This window comes from Parasteatoda tepidariorum, chromosome 9 (genome assembly GCF_982258835.1).
Source record: "Parasteatoda tepidariorum strain Cologne lab strain chromosome 9, Ptep-v5.0, whole genome shotgun sequence".
Taxonomy (NCBI): Eukaryota; Metazoa; Arthropoda; class Arachnida; order Araneae; family Theridiidae; genus Parasteatoda; species Parasteatoda tepidariorum.
In genome coordinates, this window is record NC_141763.1 from 102611563 (window position 1) to 102634239 (window position 22677).

At 31.6% G+C, this 22677-nt stretch overlaps 1 protein-coding gene across 1 annotated transcript in view; it reads right to left on the reverse strand.

The window, feature by feature from the left end:
* LOC107436969 (polypeptide N-acetylgalactosaminyltransferase 13) overlaps positions 1–22677 on the reverse strand; it is a 44729-nt gene that overhangs the window by 16052 nt on the left and 6000 nt on the right. The window contains exons 2-7 of the mRNA XM_087152524.1: positions 22373–22628; positions 21016–21196; positions 13061–13230; positions 7971–8178; positions 3316–3486; positions 2280–2397 (exon numbers count right to left, since the gene is read on the reverse strand). Of these exons, the coding sequence (XP_087008650.1) occupies positions 2280–2397; positions 3316–3486; positions 7971–8178; positions 13061–13230; positions 21016–21196; positions 22373–22619 (1095 nt within the window). The 5' untranslated portion in view covers positions 22620–22628. The remainder of the gene's footprint in view (positions 1–2279; positions 2398–3315; positions 3487–7970; positions 8179–13060; positions 13231–21015; positions 21197–22372; positions 22629–22677) is intronic.

The window sequence follows — 22677 nt, forward strand, 5'->3', positions numbered from 1 at the left end:
AAATATACAAGAACTTTTATATAAAAATGTGATCGATGATTTTTTGAAACTTCTGGACTTTAGATTTAAGGAAACTTTCGGATCGCGGTTAGCGAAAAATCCGGAAATCCGGATTTTTTCCGGAGCACAATCACCCATGTATATGGTTTTTCTGAAAGCATTTAAATATTCAGATTAAAAAAAAAAAAAAAAAAAGATTTAATTTTATAAAAAAAAGTGTCACTTTTAGGTGTCTTGATGAACAGGTTTGTAGAAACCTGGTGTTACTGATTACTATACATTTGTCAATGTTTAAATAAAAGTTTTTTTTAAAGAAAAATATTAAAAGGAAATTATCTAACAAATAAATCTGATTGAAATGAAATAAAATGCATATTTCTGATAAACTTTTTAATTATTCACACATGTTAAAAATTTTTCATGAACTTTAAGAACATAAGTAGAGTAAGGAAAAACTTATTCATTAAATTATGCAATTATGAGTAAATAGTAATAATAAATCATGGCATCATGAAAAGTTTTGAAAATATTTATCGAGCGGACTAAGGGCTACATTATGATTAAATAAGTAAAATACATAACATTTTTGCATACTCTTACTAGATAAAAAAATAATTATATAAAGAAAAATATACTGGACACAAAACATAATCTCCAATGGAAAAACCGATTCCAGATGTCTAATGGATTTACTTCAACGTTTGTTATCAAGGTGGACCTTTATTCATTGATTTCAATAATTACTTTCATGCTTGAATGAGTAAATGTTCGTTAGCAGGTTAAATTATAATTGCTTTTTTTCCCTACTATAGTTGACTCTCTTATCATTCACTAAACTACTGATAGAAATTAAATCTTTATCTCAATGATACTAAAAAATTTATAACATACAAATTACAGTAAGCAATATTTATTTCATGTAATGCATATGTGTCTGAAGTTACATAAATTAAAATAAGTAATATTAATTGCAGTTGCTTTTCTTTAACCAAGAATTTTTCCTTAAAAAAAAGTTCAGTCTAATGCTTTATTAATAACTCTAATCCTTCCTTTACTCATTCCACATGATGTGAACATTGTTTAAAATGACTCCAAATCACATATGCATATGTGGTTAATACAATTAATATTCAATTTTAAGACTAGATCTTATTTTTCAGAAAAACTTAAAGATGGGTAATTTTTGTTGTTGTTTGCACTAATTTGTTTCCTCTTAGAGCTGGAAGTTTGTTACAAGAGATTAAACAATCAAAACTACTTAAACTATATTCACAGATGGTAGATGTCTATGATTAACATATGTTAAATTATTACTAGATTAGAAATAGTTCAGAGACACTTAAATTACTTTTAATACTAAGGACAACATTATTGTATTCTTTCTAAAATAAAATAAGTTGATTATTTTATGCAGGTAATATTTTTATCTTAAAAAAATGTTTGAAATAAAAAATTTAAAAGATTTCAAGCATTTTGAGTATTATAATGAATGACGCAAAATGTTTATTGCTAAAATGATTAATTGTTTTTCATTAATATACACCTTAAATGCATAATGTTTCTTATTTAGTCACATTTAAACTTCATTTAGCCTCACCTAATCTAATGGCTTGGAAGTTTGAAGGAAAGGTTTTCAATCATGTAATTTTACCAAGATTACAATCACATGACATCCTATTCTGACTGGTTATTATTGCTTTAAATGCAGCTTTTAAAAAGCATTATGCCAAAATGTTATTTGCACCAAGACATTAATCACATAAAATATGATTTCACTACTACATTGTTAAAAGTGAGCCGGGGTAGCTCAGGGAATTGAGTAATCGCCTAAAAAATGAGGCGATATATGTTTGAGCCCTAGTGATGACTGGTTGGTATGAATTCTGCTTCCAATTCGCACCAACCACAGTACTGATGTAAAATATTCTCAGTGGTAGATGGATCATAGGTTAAAATTCCCCTGCCATCATAGTGTTTCTCTCCATATAACAAAAATGTAGGTTACTTCCATCAAGTTTGTTCCAATGATTGATTCCTTTGTCTTTTGGGTTGGGTTTAAAATTGCAAGGTTATAGAGTCGAACATTGATAGTTGTAAACCCAGAATGGGTCAGTTGTTTATCATTGGTTATAAAATAAAATGAAAACTATCAATTGTGGAGAACGAAATGAATGCATTATGCCTGTCATAGAAAACTAATCATTTGATCAATGATAGGAGGCTTATCAGAATGCAAGGTATCACTTAAATTCCTTTACAACAAAATGAAAACTACTCACTCTAAAAGATAGTTCTATATTTTCTCCTCCCCAAATATCCATTCTTTCATCATATCGACCAATTTCTTCAAAGTAAGAACGGTCGATTGCAAATAAGCCACCAGCCATTACAGGCGTCCTTAAATAATAAAATAAAATTTGCATTTAAATAACCGAAATAGGAATTACAAAACTATAAAAAAAGCTTCACACTTTTGAACGCAATGAAATTTTGAGGCCTAAAACTATGAAAAAGAAAACAAATTTTAACTCATTTATATACATTTTTCAAAGATATTGTTTGCGTCATTTACTAAATGTCATGAAATCAACTGGAAATTACTGAAAAAAAATTCTTTATGAAAACTTGCTTTAAATCTTATTAAAGAGTAGAAAAATCAATAAAACTTAAAGAAATGAGAAGAAAAAACCTTAAAGATATTAAATTCACATTTTTCAGTTACATTATTTGCGTTAATACTAAATGTCATAAAATCAACTAGAAATTACTGGGGGAAAAAAATCCTCCATGAAAATTTGCTATGTTTCTCATAAGAGAGTAGAAAATCATTAAAACTTAGAGAAATGTGATGAAAAATCATTAAAGCTATCAAATTCACATGTTTCTTCTATAATATTGTAAATATAAAATGTCATTAAAAGCTTCAAAAATTACAGAAAAAAAATCCTCCATCAAAACTTGCTTATTAAATAGATAAAAAAATCATAACTTAGAGAAACACAATGAAAAATCCTAAAAGATATCAAATTGACATTTTTCAATAATATTGTTTGTCTCAATACAAAATATCATAAAATCTACAAGAAATTACTGAAAAAAAATCTGCCATTAAAACTTGTTTTGTTTCTTATTAAAGAATAGGAAAAAATCTTAAAATTTAGGGAAATGTGATGAAAAAATCCTAAAATTATCAAACTCATCATTAATGGGTTAAGACAAATTTTTGGAAGTTTTTCATTTGCTTTAAAAACTTCTAAAATTGATAAAAATTACACTACAGAAAAACCTAAATTAGAAAATAAAAAATGAATGAACCTGAATGGTGCAGACGTATCATTTTGACGAGACCTCAACTCCCTTTCACTCACGGGATACCAACGAAAATGTAAATCCCAATTGAAGGCTCCCCAATGCAGTTCAAAGCTTCGAATATAAGCAAATGTTTCATCATGAATAATATCGATAACTGGACAAACTACATGCTTCCTGAAAAGAAAAACTTATTCAAACGAAGTGATAGACAATTACGTTAAAAACTGTCAATAGTTCGTTTTCTCCTTTGCCATTGGGAACATTTTATTTGAAGTTAAATCATGCTTGAAATTTTTACAACCATAATTAAGGTTTTTATAATGTTTCATCCATAAAAAAATATAACCAGAATTATTGAAACTATTAATTGGTTTTTCTAAAAAACATTAATTAAGATTATTATTTGCTATATTATACCTATTCAGATCATATTACAAGTAATGGTATGTTAATTGTTATCCATCTGAATATTGATTTTAATTCTTTTATGCTGTCATTTAAGTAAATTTTTTTAGCTTAAGTAAAATTAAAGTGGTTGCCAATAATTGTCTGATCTCACCTTGTGAAATTTTTTGTTCGATTCCGAATATTTATTGTTAAAACTTATATTTGCAGTTTAATTTGAATGAACCTGAATAACCACTCTGAATGATCTTCATATTTCAGGGTCCCGCAGTGGACTGATCGTTAAGACACGGTTCCCAGCAGATCACCGAAGTCAAGCATCACTGGCTACGGTCAGTGTGCGGGTGGGTGACCACTTGGATCAGTCTGCGTAGGGACCGAGGGTGTGCGGTATTGGTCCTCGTTAAACTGTGCTACCGTAAAGTGCTCGACTTCGCGCGCAGGTCGTCGGGCTACCGAAGCGGGGGTGCCGTCCCCTCCGCAGAGGATCAAAATTGTGATGGCATGTCTTCGGATCATCCTCCGGGATGTTTCCCAGACCGTCGCCAATAGCCCATTGTGCAGCTCTAGTGCGGCGTAAATTAACAACAACAACAACAACAATCATATTTCAGGACTCAATATTACTGTTTCAAAATAATGCAGTGCAGACGATATTTTAAGTTATGAAGTCAGACACAAAAAAAAAAAAAAAAAATACTTTATCTCAATAAAAATATTGTTTTTGATTCATTAGGATTTCTGACCCCTAAAATACAGAAGGTAGTCCCAATTTGAAAAATAAGGTCCACGCAATTTGGTTGGGAAAACGATCCCGCTAATTTTGGACCCGTTAATGTTAATTTTACTTTTTGCATATTTCGTCATATCTCAAGAACTTTTAAAAAATTATGTCAAAAATTGTACGCTTTACAATTTAAAAATGTTTCAACTATTATTAAATAAAATTATATAATTAGCTGATAATTAATAATTAAATTAATAATTAGCTGAGTACCCGTCCGTGGTATAAAAAAAATATAACCCCAATTACTAAGTACTGAACAATACTACAAAATCAGGCACAAAACTGAAAGACATATTCTGACACAATTAAAGTGCCTAGTGGAAGAACCAGGTGAGTGACATTTTAAGGGGTATTTATGAATCAGTGAAAGGTGTTACTTCAATATGGGTGTATTTAATGAAATGTTAAATTGTTTTTTCTCTTTCCCTTTAATCTTGACATAACTTATCCACATTACTTTTTCTCATACTTACATAATTTTTATTTTAAAATTAGTCATTGGTAAATAAAATAAGGCATAGTATTATTAATCTCGCTTTCTAATAAATCGGTAAAAAAGTAGCTTTACTTATAAAAATACTTATTTTCTTACCCTGATTATAGAAACTCTGAAAATTTCCATTAAGTTCTTCAATTAAGCAAAAATAATTTTTTTATTCATTACTATTTGTTACCCTTCCCACTGTCTTTACGTTATTATATTAAGAAAAATGTTGCATTATTAGAATTTTTATAGTTCATCTCATCAGAACAAAAATTTAACATACTTAGCATGGTAATATAGCTCGTGGCCAACTCATAGTCAAAATTTACCGCTATCAAGTAATTTTTTGTGATACAGACCCTTTCAAGAGGATATAAGACACTTATTTCTATAATACCGATTTTATTATTGCTGCAGTATTGGTACAGTTTTAATAATTACCAAATACACTGGTGGACAAATTTAAGAGACGGAAAGCATTTTCGCACATTTCTATGACGCTATATTCTTCTATGACGCTATTTCTGGACGGTTATTGATATGGAGGGAACCTGGAACCCGATACCATCTCAGCAACATTATCAAAAGGGACCATTATGCTGGTGGAGGACTCATGGTTTGGGCAGGTATCATGCAAGATACCCGCACACCGCTCCATGTGTTTGACAATGGTTACGTGAATGCCCAGAGGTACAGGCAGGAGGTCCTAGAGCCCTATGTGAGTCTTTTCACTGGCACTGTTGGTCCCGAGTTCATTTTTATGGACGACAATGCGCGACCACATAGGGCTCTCATGGTTTATGAGTATCTGGAAAGCGAGGATATTCAACGAATGGATTGGCCACTCAAATCCCTTGACCTGAATCCTATTGAACATGCTTGGGATGCTCTTGGGACAGCTATTGTGATGCGCCAATCTACCCCCAGAACCATTCTGGAGTTAAAAATTGCTCTGGTGGAAGAATGGGAGGGTCTTCCACAAGTCCTCCTTAACTCCCTTATTAACAGCATGCATACTCGTTGTGCATGCTGTCTGTCTGTCAGGGGTGATCATACACCATACTAGAGGTAACACACACTGTACAAGCCTCATTTTTATTGTCATCTTTTATCCTTAAGTTCAGACTACATTGGATTTATTGGCAATAGGTCTTGCCAGTGAATAGCACTTTCATTTTTGCTTTGCATACTTTATTATCATGGAATAAGCTATATCCATACCAAATTTCATTTATTTATATTCAGTATTTTTTGAGATATTTGGGAAAATGTCTTCCATCTCTTAATTTTGTCAACCAGTATATATCAGTATTATACTTTATACCTACATTAGTATATTTGGTATTTATTGCAAAACCCTTCAACATTTAAGTTTTGTGCGAAATTCATTTATCAATCATAGCAAACTAAAGCCGAAATTTAAAAAACAAATATTCTTATAAGACCATGACAAAGGCTTTGTAGCATGTTCATTTCTCTATCGATCTTTAATAAATTTTTTAAAATATTTATAAGTAGTGTCAGAAAAAAGTTTTTTTTTAAAATTCCTATTCATTAAAATATTAATACACTATCCTTGCTACCACAGGAAAAAACTTTTTTGAAACTATGACAAATCTTTCGTAAAATTCTTATTAAAACTCAGCTAATTACCATAAAACCAGTAGATCATATTACAGAAATTAATTATGGTTTAACTTGGTGGCGAAATATGCACAAAGTTAAATTAATATTAAGAAGTCCGAACCAAGCTATGGGGACCATATTTTCGAAATTGTGGCAAAATTTTTGAGAAAAAGGTATGTTTATTCAGATAAAGTAGGATTTTGTGCCTGATTTCATAACTTAAGATATCGTCTACACTAATTAATTACATATTTTAGGTCACCCTGTCAAACCATTAGGATTGAGTCCTAGAACATTAAGATCTGATTATTAGATCAAAAGCATTCAGAGTTGTCTGTTTTTATTGCTTTTTTATTTGTATCTATTTTTCGTATATTTCTAATAGCTAATAATCATTTTTTACTACAAAATTTTGCTGACAATTGTCAAAAACTAGGTCATGATTGTTAAAACCAGATAATACCATCAATTGTCAAAAACTTGCTCACCCTAGATAGAAGGATACAATTCCTAAATAACTATAGGAAATGGGGAATAAATATCCAGTATAAACTAAACAGTAAATTATATAATGAGATTTATTTGTTAGATTTATAAGTCCTGGTTTATATTTTTAAGAGAGAAAAAAAAAACAACAACAACATGATTATATCAAGGAAGCACAACCTTTTCTGATAGTGGGCCACAAAAATTAAAAAATGCCATATTGGAGGTAAACAAGAATAAGATCATAAACTGTAATGGTAAAATATTCTAATATAAACTAAAATATATACATGCTGTAACAAACAAAATTCATAAGAAATTAAATTTTCTTGCATTGAACCCATAGCCATTAATAAAACATGAAAAGGGAAATGATTACCAGTAAATCCAGTGTTGCACTAAGACAATAAGTGAATTGAAAATCAGGAGCACCAAATAACAAAAAAAATTGTTTTTGTAATAAACTAGTTAAATAAATATTTTTCTTCGTATGAATTTTTTATCAATATTTTATTTAATAACCATCATAGAACAGCCACCCAATTTTTTCGGATTTACGACTACTGATGCTCCATTCCGTAGCTTTGCAATTTTGAATCCAATCCAGAAGATAAGGGAACTCCTGGATTCGTGGAGGATTTTTGATAGAACTAAGACACATTTGAATTACATGAAGAGGAAAAACTCCCATAATCAGCCTGACCGCTAAAGGATTTAAACCCATGATCCGTCAACACTGAGGATATTTTATGTCTTATTAATAATTAAAGAAAAGCCAAGTTCTAAACTTCAAATGACATATTTAGCCACAGGTTGCATATCCTTTGATACAATAATCTCACTTCTGATTATTAAAATCAATCAAAATACCTGTCTTCAGTAATACTAGCCAGTAATGGTTCAAGCCATCCTTCTGAACATTCACAGTGTGCATCCAAAAAAGTTAGAACATCGCCGGAGGCAACATCCGCACCAAGGAGTCTAGCTCGGATCAACCCAGTGCGATTGGCAGATCGGATGATTTTCACAGGAACAGGAAGATGGGCAACATAATTATCAAGACTCTTTTTTAAAAAGGCTTTCATGTAAAAGAATAAAAATCACTCAATTCATAATTTTTATTTATTTTTCTAATCATTATCAATCAAGACATTATTATCAATAAAGACATAGTTTCCACACTATACCCCAATAAAATCCACACTATACCCTAATAAAATATATTCTATAGTTATAAACTAATTCAGAAATTTCATTTCAAAAAATGAATAATAGAATTAATTTAATAACAGTAAGGTAGATGCGGAGAATTTTGAAATATTTTATAGTTCTTTTATTTTACAAATTTTATTATGTTTTTTAACATATATTATTCTATTTACATTTATTTGTTATTCTATTTTATTTGTTTCACTGTTTTATACTTAGAAACATACATATTGATGGGCATTAGATAAATATACTAAAGATAAATAGATAAATATACTTAAATTTATGCTTGCAATATGTTCAATTCTTATATTTCAAATTTAAGATATTCTATTGCAACAATTTGTACATCTTTACCACATAAAGCTCTTACAAAAAAAAAAGCTAAAAAAATTGAATAACCTATTGAAAATTCAAATATTTTCAATACACATTTTCAGGTGAAAACTTAGATTAAAAAGCTGAATTTAATTCTTCTTTAATTAGAATGACAACAAAAAATATTTCACCCATGAGCTATGAATTAGAATCCCTAAAAAGAAAAGTTAAATGGTAAGTAAATAAAAAGACAAAATGATCCTTAAATAATGGAGATGTCTCATTTATACTTTAACAAGTTTTTTCTTATTTTTCATTTAAAGTTATTAAGATAGTTAAGTAGTAACTTTGTTTCAAGTTTCAAAGATTGAGGTATACTTAAATAAACAAAAAAAATACATCATTGGGAAAGAAAATCCCATATTATACATACAGTGATCTCTCACTTATGCACGCTCTCTTTTATACGTGTTTCATACATATGCGCGCTTTTCAAGCAGTCCTGGTTGGGGATATAGAAAAACAGTGATAACTTTTATTGATTTATGCCCTGCTCTTAAAAACCACCCCTCACTTATGCACAGCACAAAAACTTCCTCACTTTGAAAATGAGGAGTCTCAAGTTAATACCATATTGCTAATCATAAGAATTTTCATCCTTTTGTCATGTTTCTCTTGGAATGCTCTCTTTTTACTTATCTTCTTTGTGCGTTCAACCCTCATTTTAAGGCCTTAGATGACTCCCTACTGCTTACCTCTTTTATCCCTTACCCCTATTGTTCGAATTTCAGGAACTCATTTCCCTTAAAGATGCTGTTACGTTTTGAAATAAGAATTAGATAAATTTTGTATTATGGAGAATTAGGTAAAAGCGTTTTCTTATGTCTTCAATAACTTTTAACTTGTGTAATAGAACTCTAGTTTATGTTTAGAAATATGTAGAATAATTTTGTTTTTCTTTTTAAGAATTTGGTTTAATAAAAGATAGGAGTGGAAGAAATAGGGCATATTTCTTGCCGTACTCAACATTGTGGTGACCCGGACGTGATAATGCACAAGTAGGAGTGATTGAGATCAGCAAAACTCCAATTAAAACCAATTAAAGATGTTAGTACAATAACCACGTGACATTGTCGACTAACTAAAGATAATTCGTTGGTGTTCAGATCAAAGTCATGTTGATTGTGTTTTTCGATGCAGATGGAATTGTTCATCATGAGTAGCTCCCCAGGGCCAGACAGTGAACAAGGAATTCTACTTGGACGTCATGAGGAGATTAAGAGAGGCTGTTCGTAGAAAACGATCGGTGTTGTGGGCGTCCTATCGCTGGATGTTTCATCATGACGGAGCCCCAGCGCACACCAGCACAATCTTGTGCAGCAGTTCCTGACAAAACACGGAACAATCCAAGTAGCACATCCTCCCTACTCCATGACACCTCCAGACATGACACCTCCAGATTTCTTCCTCTTTCCCAAGATCAAGAACACCTTAAAAGGACACCGGTTTCAGGACATTGAAACCATAAAACAGAATTCGACGCAGCAGCTTCAGGCCATCCCAAAGTCTGAGTTCCAGAAATGTTTTGAGGACTGGAAACATCGTTGGGCCAAGTGTGTTACTGCCAATGGAGCATATTTCGAAGGAGATTGACTCAAAACCAGTTTATGTATGTATGTTTTTGCATAATAAATTCAGTCTCGATACTTTCTGTACAGCCCTCGTATATATAGCACAATAAATAAATATAAAAAGGACAAAAAATGAGAAAAACAATAAGTTTTATTTACTGCACATAAGCTGTCTATTGTCTTTTCCCCTCATTTATAAATATAACCATATATATATATATACATATATATATAGTTTTTCTTAATTTTCTTTGTGTTTTTTTTGTATTTATTTATTATGCTATATATATATATATATATATATATATATAGTTTTTCTTAATTTTCTTTCTGCTTTTTTTGTATTTATTATGCTACATATATATGTAACATAAAAAGCTTCTATTAATTTTTTTATGTTAAGATTCTTTGTTGCAAAACTTCATCCTAATTAATTATTCTAATCGAAATACTTCTCACACTTTTAAAAGCCACATCCTGTTCTTAAATCTATTTTTGGCTGAAGTATGCATTTAATTAAAAGCAGGACACTTTTTCCTTTGCTTTCTGTGGGAAATGCTCGACCCATTTGATAAACCAATTACAATTACTAAGATTTCCCTCTTTCCCTAAATTGAAACAATTTACGGATTTTACTTTGCAAGATTTTCCCTAGCATATAATCGAGGAGCACAACTTTTCGTGTTCACTTTAACACACTCTCATGACTGCTCTGACTAATAAATAAATTTTGTACCCTCCTTCCCGGCCTAAGACCAGTTTCAATCCTTCCACTTGGCAACGACGTTATATATATATATATATATATATATATATATATATATATATATATATATATATATATATATATATATATATATATATATATATATATATATATATATATATATATATACATATATATATGTAATGTTATGCCTTTAAAGGCTAGATAACTGAAGAGACTTAGGCTACTACTTTTAAAAAGGCATTTTCTTATGTTATATGGAATGTGGAAAACAGTGTTTGTGGGATATTTACATTGATGGTTTCCCCATTTCAGGGATGTCTGGCTTTTGGCCCAGATTTATCTAGCCATGGAAATATGAAAAAATATACACATTTTTGGCTGTCCCGAGATTTTAAAGGGAGCTTCTGAGAGGGAGTGGTTGCAAGGATCTTCTTATCTTCATGAAACCCCATTCAATTGATAAAATTTAGAGATTTTGATTCACTAAAAAGATAGCGCCGTTCTGGTTCTGGGAAATTTTTGGGACTATCTTATTGTGTACTTCCTCGACGAATAATTGCCCATTAACTTCAGAAAATAATCTTTTATCTGGTTCATCTTGACTTTTTATGGCTCTTTGTGAGAAACCGACTTCTACATCTTAAACTTGATAAGGAACATATGTTTTAAGCTTATCAGTTAATATAGAAAGACTCACATGAGAAATTCTGTATTACATATATATATTATAACTTTCATTGATTGCTACAAAAGTTGAAAAAAAGCATAATTTTAAACAGACACATGTATAAGTGATTTAATTGCAGGAGAAAACATACTTTAGCTACTTATTTAGAATGATAGCAATCTTTTTGTTGGCACATTTGTGCTAGACTGTGGATATCAGTTGCTGGTGTAATTGCTACATAAATAATTAAAAATAGTTGAGCAATTTTTGAAAGAAATAACTGTTAAATTATAAATGTGTGAATCTGATGATAAAAAGTCAATAAAAAATAAAAGATTTGGAGAAATAGATTCGAAAATTGAGCATGTTGCAATGAGCAGTTTTGGTTTAAGCTAGTAGCATGATAACAAAAAACTCCTTACTATTATATTATTGACAGTAATAAGATAAAAATAAAAATATAATGACAATTAATTACAAAAGTGAGAAATTACCAATTGGTCAAATGCTTTTTTTCCCCTGGATACTCTCAAAAATGCAATAACATTCAAGTAATGGGTACAAAAATCTGCATTAATTGATGTCATACTCTTGTTGTCTAATGAGCTGGATTGTTTTATTATGCTAATCAACAGGCTTTATTTATAAAATGCTTCTCTTTTCTCAGTGTTCATGGCTAGATTAAAATTGCTAGCCAAGGCAGAATCATGAATAAGTTAATTATGAAGAAATAATTCATAAAAAGAACATAAAAAATATTTTAGATTGAAATTAAATAAAAATATTAATACTAAATAATTACATATTCCAGATCTCAAAGATGGGGAAGTTCTAATTGGGTATACTATAGCCTACGTCACAGATCGTGTTATTCCTACTAAATTTAACTAGTAAACAGCATTTTCTGCGAACCTGATTTCTAGCAACAAGTAAAAGCATAAAACGAAGTGTCTTGTTTATTTGTCGCTACTCACCAGGTTGGAATTGTATTAGTCTAGTTCCTTTGGAAATAACTTATAATGTTGTTTTACTGAAGTTTATGAATTTAGTAAACATATTTAAAACTCAATTTATTAATTAAACTAAAAGGTAAATGTTATTCCTAGTAAATGGAAGTAGTTGTGCTTTTTTCATATTATACCCAATTAATCAAATTATTAAATCATTTTAATTTCATATTGTGCTGCTATTTTATTAATGCTTATGTTAACCTGATTTTTTTATGACTCTTACAACTCTTAACGTGTAATTATGGAGTTGAAGTTGATCTAGTGGATGAAGTTAATCTAGTTAAAAAGTGAGTGGATATGAAAAACTTAGAAGAAGACCCTTTTCTTCATTTGGTATTAAAATATTTCTCCGTAAGATAAAAATATTCTAGTTAAAATATGTTTTAGTATAATACCTCGAGTACTAGCATCGTCGACAAGTATTATTTCCTTGATTAATTCATGCCGGGATCTGTTAATGATACTGAATATTGTTCTCATGAGTGTTGACCATGCTTCATTATGATAGACAATTATAACACTTGTAGAGGGTAGTTTTTGAATATCATATCTCTTTATCCTACAACTGAAAAAGTAATTACAAGTATTTGATGTCATCATCATGCAAAAAAAATTTTTTTTTTTAAAGTACAACAACAGAATTCAATTATAGACTAACAATAATTTTAATTGCTAAAACTCGATCATCTCTTGAAAGTTGATAATGCTATATAAATAATATATAAATTAGAAAATAAATTAATATATGTTAACACTTTATAATAAAATAAGGATATAATTAATACATGTAAAACTTTATAATATTACTAGCTGACCCGGCAAACATTGTTTTGCCATATGAATTATTTCAAGAGTATGAAAATATATCTTATTTATTGTAAGTGTGTGCGTATGTGGTATATGAGTGGAAGAGGCATGGAGCGCTGTGAACAATGACGGAATGTGAAAATAACAACAAACCAAATAATAGTTTTTTAAATTTATTGTAACTTTTTTAAAAATTATATATACAACGAATTCTGAAAATATTAGTCAACAATATTAATCTCTTAGTGCAATGGAGTGCACAATATTTTTTGTCATTCCATCTTTAGCCAACACAAATAAACAGGATAGTTTGCCCACTCGAGAGCATGCCACGTAAAATTGTCCGTGTGAAAAACATGGTGTGCTCAAATCTAAGACACAAGCAGACATTGTTTGGCCTTGTCATTGCATATGCCAATCTAATGGGGAACTGAATGCGTTTAAATTGAATTGGCACATCTGTGCGAATAATAGGGATTCTTGGAAGTAATATACTTTCACCCCGGAATTAGTCATTTAAAATCATGACTTCGATAACGTTGTTCAATAATTTTTTCACGACTAATCGTGTGCCGTTGCACAGCCGTGGTGGGTTCAAAATACGAAGCAAAATAACCGGAGATCCAACTTTGAGTACTAAATTATGCGGTGGTATGCCTGGTAAATCCAAAGAGTTTAAAAACTCTGTTGGAAAATTTGCAGCTTCAATGGGATCGCAAACTGCATCAACGGAATTATAAGTCACCAAGTTACCTGGCAATAACTGTTATATCTTTAAATTCAATTCGCTGACGTCCACATTCTTTGCTGCTAAAATCGCCCTTTCTGCCGGCCACTCATGATGAATGTATTGTGTGTGTACATCGGGAAATATTAGGTTAATGAGAACATCTTGCGAATCAATGATTGTGCAGAAATCGTCCGGTAATTTTATGCATCCAGTCTCATCCTTAGTAAGTTTTCCATCACCGATATCTAACAATTGTTTTGAGAATGCTTCAGCAGATGAATCTTGAAGCATTTGGACACGCATATTTACTTTTAGTTGAACTTTTTCAACATTACGCCACATTGGAGAGGATTTCAAGCAAGCATTGATCTCATCAGCGTGCGGTGAACACGGAAGGATGGGAAGTGTTTGTCTGAAATCACCTGAAAGGAGTAACTGAGTGCCGCCAAATGATTTGATGTCCTGTTCAACGACTCAAGCGAATGTTTGTGTGCCATAGTGCATTCATCCCAGATGATAATTTTACAGTGTTTCAACACTGTGGCCATAGACGATTGCTTTTTTATGTTGCACACTGCATCTGGGTTGTTTTGAATATTTAGTGGCAGCTTAAATACTAAATGAGCTGTTCTGCCTCCATCCAATAAAGTTGCCGCAATGCCATTATTTGATCGTTTTCAGCGAGAATTAGCGAAATAATAAATGTTTTGCCAGTTCCACCAGGTGCATCCAAAAAAAATCCACCTTGTCCTGCCGAAACTTGCGAGCATAATGCGGTCAAAATTGTTCCTTATTCATTAGTGGAACATTGCGAGTAACAATCGCTGCCATTTCTATCGTATTGTATTGAAGTTCATGATTCGTGTCAGCGTTTGATAAATAAGATGCACTTCGATTTGGCGAAGGTATACCGAATGACTGAGTGGCAAGTTGGCAATAATAATGCAAAGATCCTCAATAGCAATCAGTGCTTCATTGTACATAGCATCGCTGAATGTTATCATTAGATCGTTGCAACATGTGCGATGTTAATACCGTATATCATCAGTAATCGAATCTTTGTGATTATCCCATAACGTTTCTATACGGGCCGGGAAACATGTAGTTAATACTATAGCAAATAGTAGACGAATTTGCTTTGCAGTACAGCTCAATGCTGCTTCAGCAAGCATACATTCCCACTGGTTGTCGTCTTCCAGCAAGTGCAAGGCATGCATCTTTATTCGTTGGATGCTGATGTCCATCGACTTTACGTATATCTTGAAATGACAATGAGCCGGTGACATTAACCAACAACAGTCGAAAATAAAAGCACTCAGTCTGCCTTGGATTGACTGTAAATACTCTCCCCAAGGCGCTTGATTTGAATAAACCGGGACAGGCATCAACCGGAGTGCCTTGCTTGCGGGGTGTCCATTTTTTCGTTTGAGACCATGTGAAATAGTGTGGTACTTCTGAGTCGAGTAATATCCGTGCAAAGGCACCAAAAGCATCTGCACGATTACACAATTCAAAAAAATTCGGTGAGTGTAGTTTTTGGTTGATTTATAGCTCGGTCAATCGCAGTCACGTTCATGAAATATACGCTCTGACAGTTTTGGCTAATGGTTGGATCCCGTTCATGAATTGGGAATCCAAAGATACGCCAAACAGCTTCATTGGAGCTGATGTACCGGCCAATTCGGTACAGCGTTATTTCGTCGTTGTTATTCACTGGAAGAGCAGTCACATTGGTATTTTCAACTCGAAATACTGCCATATCACTGTCTTTAATCATATGCTTGCAAATATATTTGATGCTCTTCTTTTAAGGATGAGCATAAGTATTAGAGTTTAATATGACTTGTTGCAACGTGTGTGAAGATTGTTTTTGATTTATTATGTTTCTATGTCTAGTTTGGATCCGAATACGATTAAATAAAGATATATTTAAAATATACGTTAAATTTGTCCAAAAAAAGAAAAAATATTAGTTATAAACCTATTCTCAGACCTACTGAATATACATATAAAATTTCATCAAAATCGGTCAAGCCGTTTCGGAGGAGTTTAAACACTAAAACTGTGACAAGAGATTTTTATATATATAGATAATAAGAGGGTAGATAAAACTATCACTGTTTAAAAGGGTAACATTCACGATTCTGTGACATATTTTACATTTTGTATAACTGGCAGCTATATACGTAATTTAAACAAAGAAAAAAATTTATTCACTTCTTGCTTCATGAGAGAGTTTTATGAGGCCCACTATACACTGAGATATACCTCAGTGACTTATTTTCACAACTTTAATCTGATTTGTTTTTCCGGAAAAGACATTTGACAATTTCCGCAGTTTTTAGATATCACACGTATGAAAATATACATATAGTAATGAAATCATTTGCCAATGTAGATAAATGTTATGAAAACTAATTACAGTATACTCTTCATATCTCGAACTTTGATACAGTGGCGCTCACCTACTTAAGGACTGTGTTTTCAAAATAAATGCGTCATTATATTGGATGAATATTATGTTTTGATCAAGATATCTATAATGACGAATTCTACCTTAGTTAAACTTCAATCCTCAAATAATTCATTCGTGTTCATAAGAATTTTCATAAAAGTATTTCGTGCTCATAAAAGTATTTCATAAAAGTTTATTTAAAAAATATAGTATTTTGTTAAGTTTCTTATACTTAAGGACAGTTCGCCTAATCAGGAGTTATTGAACGATTACAATCAATTTATCGATCAATGTAAGTGTAATTTACTACATTATATTTGTTTGATGCTTTAAAACATTAAATTAATATTATTTTTTCTCTTTTTTAGTACAAATTTTAACATTATTATGAGTAAAGGAAAAACTGTTAGCAATGAACAGAGATGTTGAATAGATACTCTGAGAAAAGAAGGTTCAAGCATTAGAGAAATTGGCAGGCGGTTAAAATTATCAAAAGCAGCAGTTTTCCAAGCATTGAAATCTATTCAAGTGACCAAAAGTATTGAAAAAGCATCCCGAAAACCACGTCCTCGCAAAACTACCGAACGAGAAGATCGAATTTCTGAGCTGATCGTCACAAAACCGCTCCGGACTTCAGAAAAGAATTCGTTGAATTAACAGGCAAGCACGTAAGCATTAATACTATCAAACGGCGTTTAAATGAGTTTCGGCTTATGGGTCGCATATGTAGGAAAAAACCGTTGATGTCAAAGAAGAATATAGCAGCTCAATTAGCTTTTGCAAAAAGACACTGAAACTGGACATCGGCTGACTGGAATCGAGTTATATTTACAGACGAATCGAAGTTCAACAGAATGGGCCCAGATGGCAAAAGTTATGTGAGGCGTCGAGTCGATGAAGAATTTAATGTATGGTGTACAAAATCAACTGTAAAAGGTGGAGGCGGCTAGGTGATGGTGCGGGGTGCAATGGTAGGCGGACCACATCGTGATCCACCTAATGTTCACGATGTGGTCCAATTCACAAAATCTAAGGCATTATGGATCAGCATGTGTATGTGGACATTATCAAGACTGTTTTTCTGCCTTATTACAGGAAACTTCGCTCAAGAAAACCAATCATGCAAGCAGATAATGATCCAAAGCACACGAGCAAAACTGCGAAGGCCTTCTTGTCAAGCAAGAAAATTGAGGTCTTGCAGTGGCCTTCCCAATCACCCGATCTCAACCCGATCGAAATACTGTGGATAGATGTGGATAAATATGTGAAACAGCAAAAACGAAGGCATTATGGATCAGCATGTGTATGTGGACATTATCAAGACTGTTTTTCTGCCTTATTACAGGAAACTTCGCTCAAGAAAACCAATCATGCAAGCAGATAATGATCCAAAGCACACGAGCAAAACTGCGAAGGCCTTCTTGTCAAGCAAGAAAATTGAGGTCTTGCAGTGGCCTTCCCAATCACCCGATCTCAACCCGATCGAAATACTGTGGATAGATGTGGATAAATATGTGAAACAGCAAAAACCAAAAAATTTAGATGATTTATGGAAATGTGTCCAAGAAGGCTGGGCAGCTATACCTCCTGAGCGATGTCAAAGATTAGTAGATTCGATGCCTCGTAGATGTGAAGCAGTAATTGCCGCAAAAGGCTTTCCGACTAAATGCTAGCTCCAAATCTTTATTTTTTGTTAAATTTTTTACATTGTTATTAATTTTACTAACGATTAAGAAATATTTATTTTGTTGTCCTTAAGTATGCGGAATGCATATTTTTTCTAAAATGTTACATAATTTAAGTATAACAGTTAGATAAATGATTTTCATTGTGAAAATATATTAAAATTAAGTTATATGTTCCAATATATAATTATCAATTCAATAAACTTATGCGTGAACATTAAATTTTGGATTTTACTTCTCATAAAGACATGTCCTTAAGTACGTGAGAGCCACTGTATCTCGAAAAACCTGTTACATCAAAAAAATATTTTTCCTCTTGGCATTATACATCCACCTAATGTTAATATGAATTCCGATGTCGAAATTTTTTTTCTTCTCAAAAACTTGCTATGTCAAATTTTTTGTTCGAAATTTAAAATTAATTTTTTGAAAAAAAATCACAATTTATGTTCATTGTAAACCAATTCTTTTCTATATAATGCATAATTGTTCTTGTTTTCATTTTAAAAATAAAATAGAATAAAATAAAAATAAAATAAGTCAACTATATATTTATCAGTAGTTATTCATATATTTCCTGACTCTACTTTTTGGAGTAATATTTTAGAATACATTTGTTTACTTTTTTAAAACACATTTAGTTCTGAACTCAATATCTCGAAATTTTTTTAGCATCCCTTCAACTTTGAGCTACCGAGGGTATAGACTTAGACTTAGAGGTTGGGCAGCTCCAAAGAGCAGGGCAGATCGACCAGAGGTCTATTGTACCCAAATCCTAAATCATGATTAGCATGAAAGCCCTATAGCTGAAATAAAATTCAGCAAACATCTTACAGGAATATCATGTAGTTCCCAGGTTTTAATGCAATGCTGCCCCAAATGCTCAAATCTTTGAGCAGAATAGACCTCACAATCACAAAGTATATATCGTGATGTTTCTTCTTCAAGATGACAACCTCGACAAAGAGAATTGGATTCAATTCCTATTATGTATAGGTGTCTCCTGAGGATGCAGTGTCCAGTAAGAAGACCGATGATCTTCCTCAAACTGTTTCTATTAAGCTTTAAAAGCTCTTTTTGACGTACACTAGGACAGTCATGATTCAGCTCCTTAGCTTGTCTCTGATCGTCAGCCATTGCTCAAAATTGCTCATTGCTCATGAGCCATTGCTCATGAGCAATTTTGCCATAGAGCTTGAATATAAATACCTTAAAAGAGGTGAGAGAAATTCTCAATGCAGGTTCAGGGCCCCAGAAAATTGCATTAGAGCCAGCCCATGCTGCTTCATCAACTAGCTCATTTCCAAGAATACCCATATGTCCAGATATCTAATGCAGATATACCCTGCGATGAGTAGATAGGTCACAGAGGACCGAAAAGCATCCCCACACTAGCAAAGAGGTGAATGTACACTTTGACAGTGATAGGAGAGCAGACTGACTGTCGGAACAGATGCGGATAGTCATATTATGTTATCCCCTGTCTGAGCAAATCTTACAGCACAAGATGATGGCATAGACCTCAGCCTGAAAAACAGTGTCATAGCTATCCAAGGGAAAGTGAAGTTTGGTACCATCATTGGAACAATAAATTCCTACTCCTGATTTCAGACCAGGCCTTGAACCATAAGTGTACCATATTAGACCATTTAAGCCACCGAGGAGAATTGAACCATTCATCTCTAGTAGGAAAATGGATCTTGAAAGGCTTGTGAAAAGTTTTAGTGACATATAATCACTAGGCATAATAAAAGAGCAGGGGTCTGTCTAGCTTTTTCTGAGAGGTACCTATTTTGTGAAAATGTCGACATAATTTGTGAATATTAAAAATTATATTTTTAAAAAATCAACACAAAATTATAGATTTAGCGTTTCTTACGAGACACAGAAACAAAATTTTAAGAAAAAGTATTTTGTGAAACTAACATTTTTCCTTAAGTTGAATTTGTGAAGGTACAGCTAAACGGTAGTAAATTTGGCTTGGACAGACCCCTGAAGAGGGTATATCCATCACTTGTGAAACAAGATAACCCCATGACAAGTGTTTGGAAGTGTTGGACTCTTTCCATAGGCTAAGGTGCATAAGAGGCTTCATGCCTGTCTTAGCTTCAACTTCAATACGTAAGTTTAATGGAAGAAGCCCATGTAAGCTCTCAAGAGCAGCTGTGGGAGTGGTCCTAAAACAGCCTGACAGGGCTACACAGACCATTCTTGTATTTTCGAGGGTATACTGTACATATTAGCAAGACATTTGCATAGCACTGTTAAGCATATTTGCCAAAATAAGGGTATAAGAATAATTTACACACACAACAAGAAAAGGAGTAGACCCTGTCAGAACGCACAGATTAGAATTATTTTTTTGGTAGATGGGGAGAAAAATTATAAAGGCTAAAAGGAAATAAAAATAAGGAAACTTAAGTAAATAAAACTTTGATAATTGTTGATCAAAAATTATATACAATAATTTTAGATTCTACTCTTCCATACCACTTGCATTCTGGTAAAAATTTTGTTATCATTGCAATATTGGTTATAAACCATGTAAAATAATTAAAATTATTTGAAAAAAAAATTTGCCCTGTAAATAATCATTCAGTCACTACAACAAGTTCACTACAGAGAATTATCTGTTAACCAAAATTACGTAGAACATTTAAAAGATATACTAACGCTTTTCTTCGTTCATCAGGCAAACTCCTATTCACAGGAATTCTATCACTCGCAAGTAGATTAAATTTGTTGATGTAAAAAAGTGTCTTGCTTCTTTCTCTTTCAGATGGTAATACAAAATAAGCCTCACCCATGGCCCCAGCATTTTTTAATGGAGCATATCCATTGGTGTTTAAAATTTCTAGGGGGAAAAAATTACAGTTATTAAGCAATGATAAATAGTAAAATAAATCATTCATTAAAAATATTTGGATACTACTAGGGTGATAAATATTTAAGTAATAATAACTTTAAGAAATAAATACTTTATTTCATTTGCAAAAGATTGCTTTATAGCATCATGGTTCTCCCTTGGAATAAAAAAGAGCACTCTAAGTTTTGAAAAGGCACTCTTCAACACTGTAAAAATTTATCAAAATGTGTCCTATCATGAAATAACTGAATATGATAATCAATTTCAACAATTTTTAAATTACACGCTTATACTATTTTATGTGTATATCTAAAAAATCTTTCATTATTAGAATAAGGGAAAAATTCGTAGTTTATTAAAATAATCAAAGGCATGCTAATACATAATATTACTGGGAATAAATTTAAAAAAAAAAACTATTAATTGATAAACAACTTGAAAGAATTGTATATAATTTAAGGTGAAAATTATGAGAAAATAAACATTAAAAAATACATTTTTTAAAATTAAAAAAAAAGAGTTATTTATTTAAAAAATAATTTTAAAAATTAAAATCATTAAAAACTTATTAATATCCCCCCCCCCCCTGAAAAAAGAGATACTGATAAAAATTTAAGCAGTTGAGAATAATCCTAACAAAGAAAATATTTGTAATAGTATTCAGAACTAAACCTATAAAAGCAGATAATTTTACCAATGTGTAATTATTATTTAAACCAGTGAATTAATTTAAAAAAAAAAAGGAATATGAATGAAAAGGCAGTGTTTTTAAGAGATGGGTGGTTTATTTTTACAAAAAAGGACACATTTATAGGGATCCAAGGGAAGGGAGAGCGAACCACCCTTCTAAATGCACTTAGGGAGAACACTGTTAGAATGACGACCACATGTTTATTACTTAGTTCACATATAAAAAGTTGGCATGATTTTTAATAGTTTGAATTAGGTAAACATTCAACATCAATGTATATAATTTTACTTTTTGATATTTTTAATTAAATTTTCTTCTAAATAGGAATATATTTAAAATGAACAAATTCCATTTAAATCATATAAATAAGAATCAATAAGAATGCAAACTACAAATACAAATTTTCTTTAATATGAAAAATGAATGAATATAAAATTAGTATATGACAGAAAAAAAAATACTGAACAGCTTACCATCAGTCAAATTGGGGGTTGGGTTCCAAGGTAAATCATTTCCAATATAATGCCCGACAATTACATGAATTCCTCGTTTATCAATATATTCCTCTTGTCCATTAGCCTTCTTAACATGAGGTGGTTCAAACTCATCATCTAACATGAAGTGAGATTTGAAGAAGACAATGACCATTAAAAATAACGGAATTAAGCAAATAAAACCCAAACATTTTATTTTTCTTTTCCATATCCTCCATAGCTTCATTACAAATCACTGAAATATAATTATAATACTTCAAATTAATTGGTAAATAAAACAGATT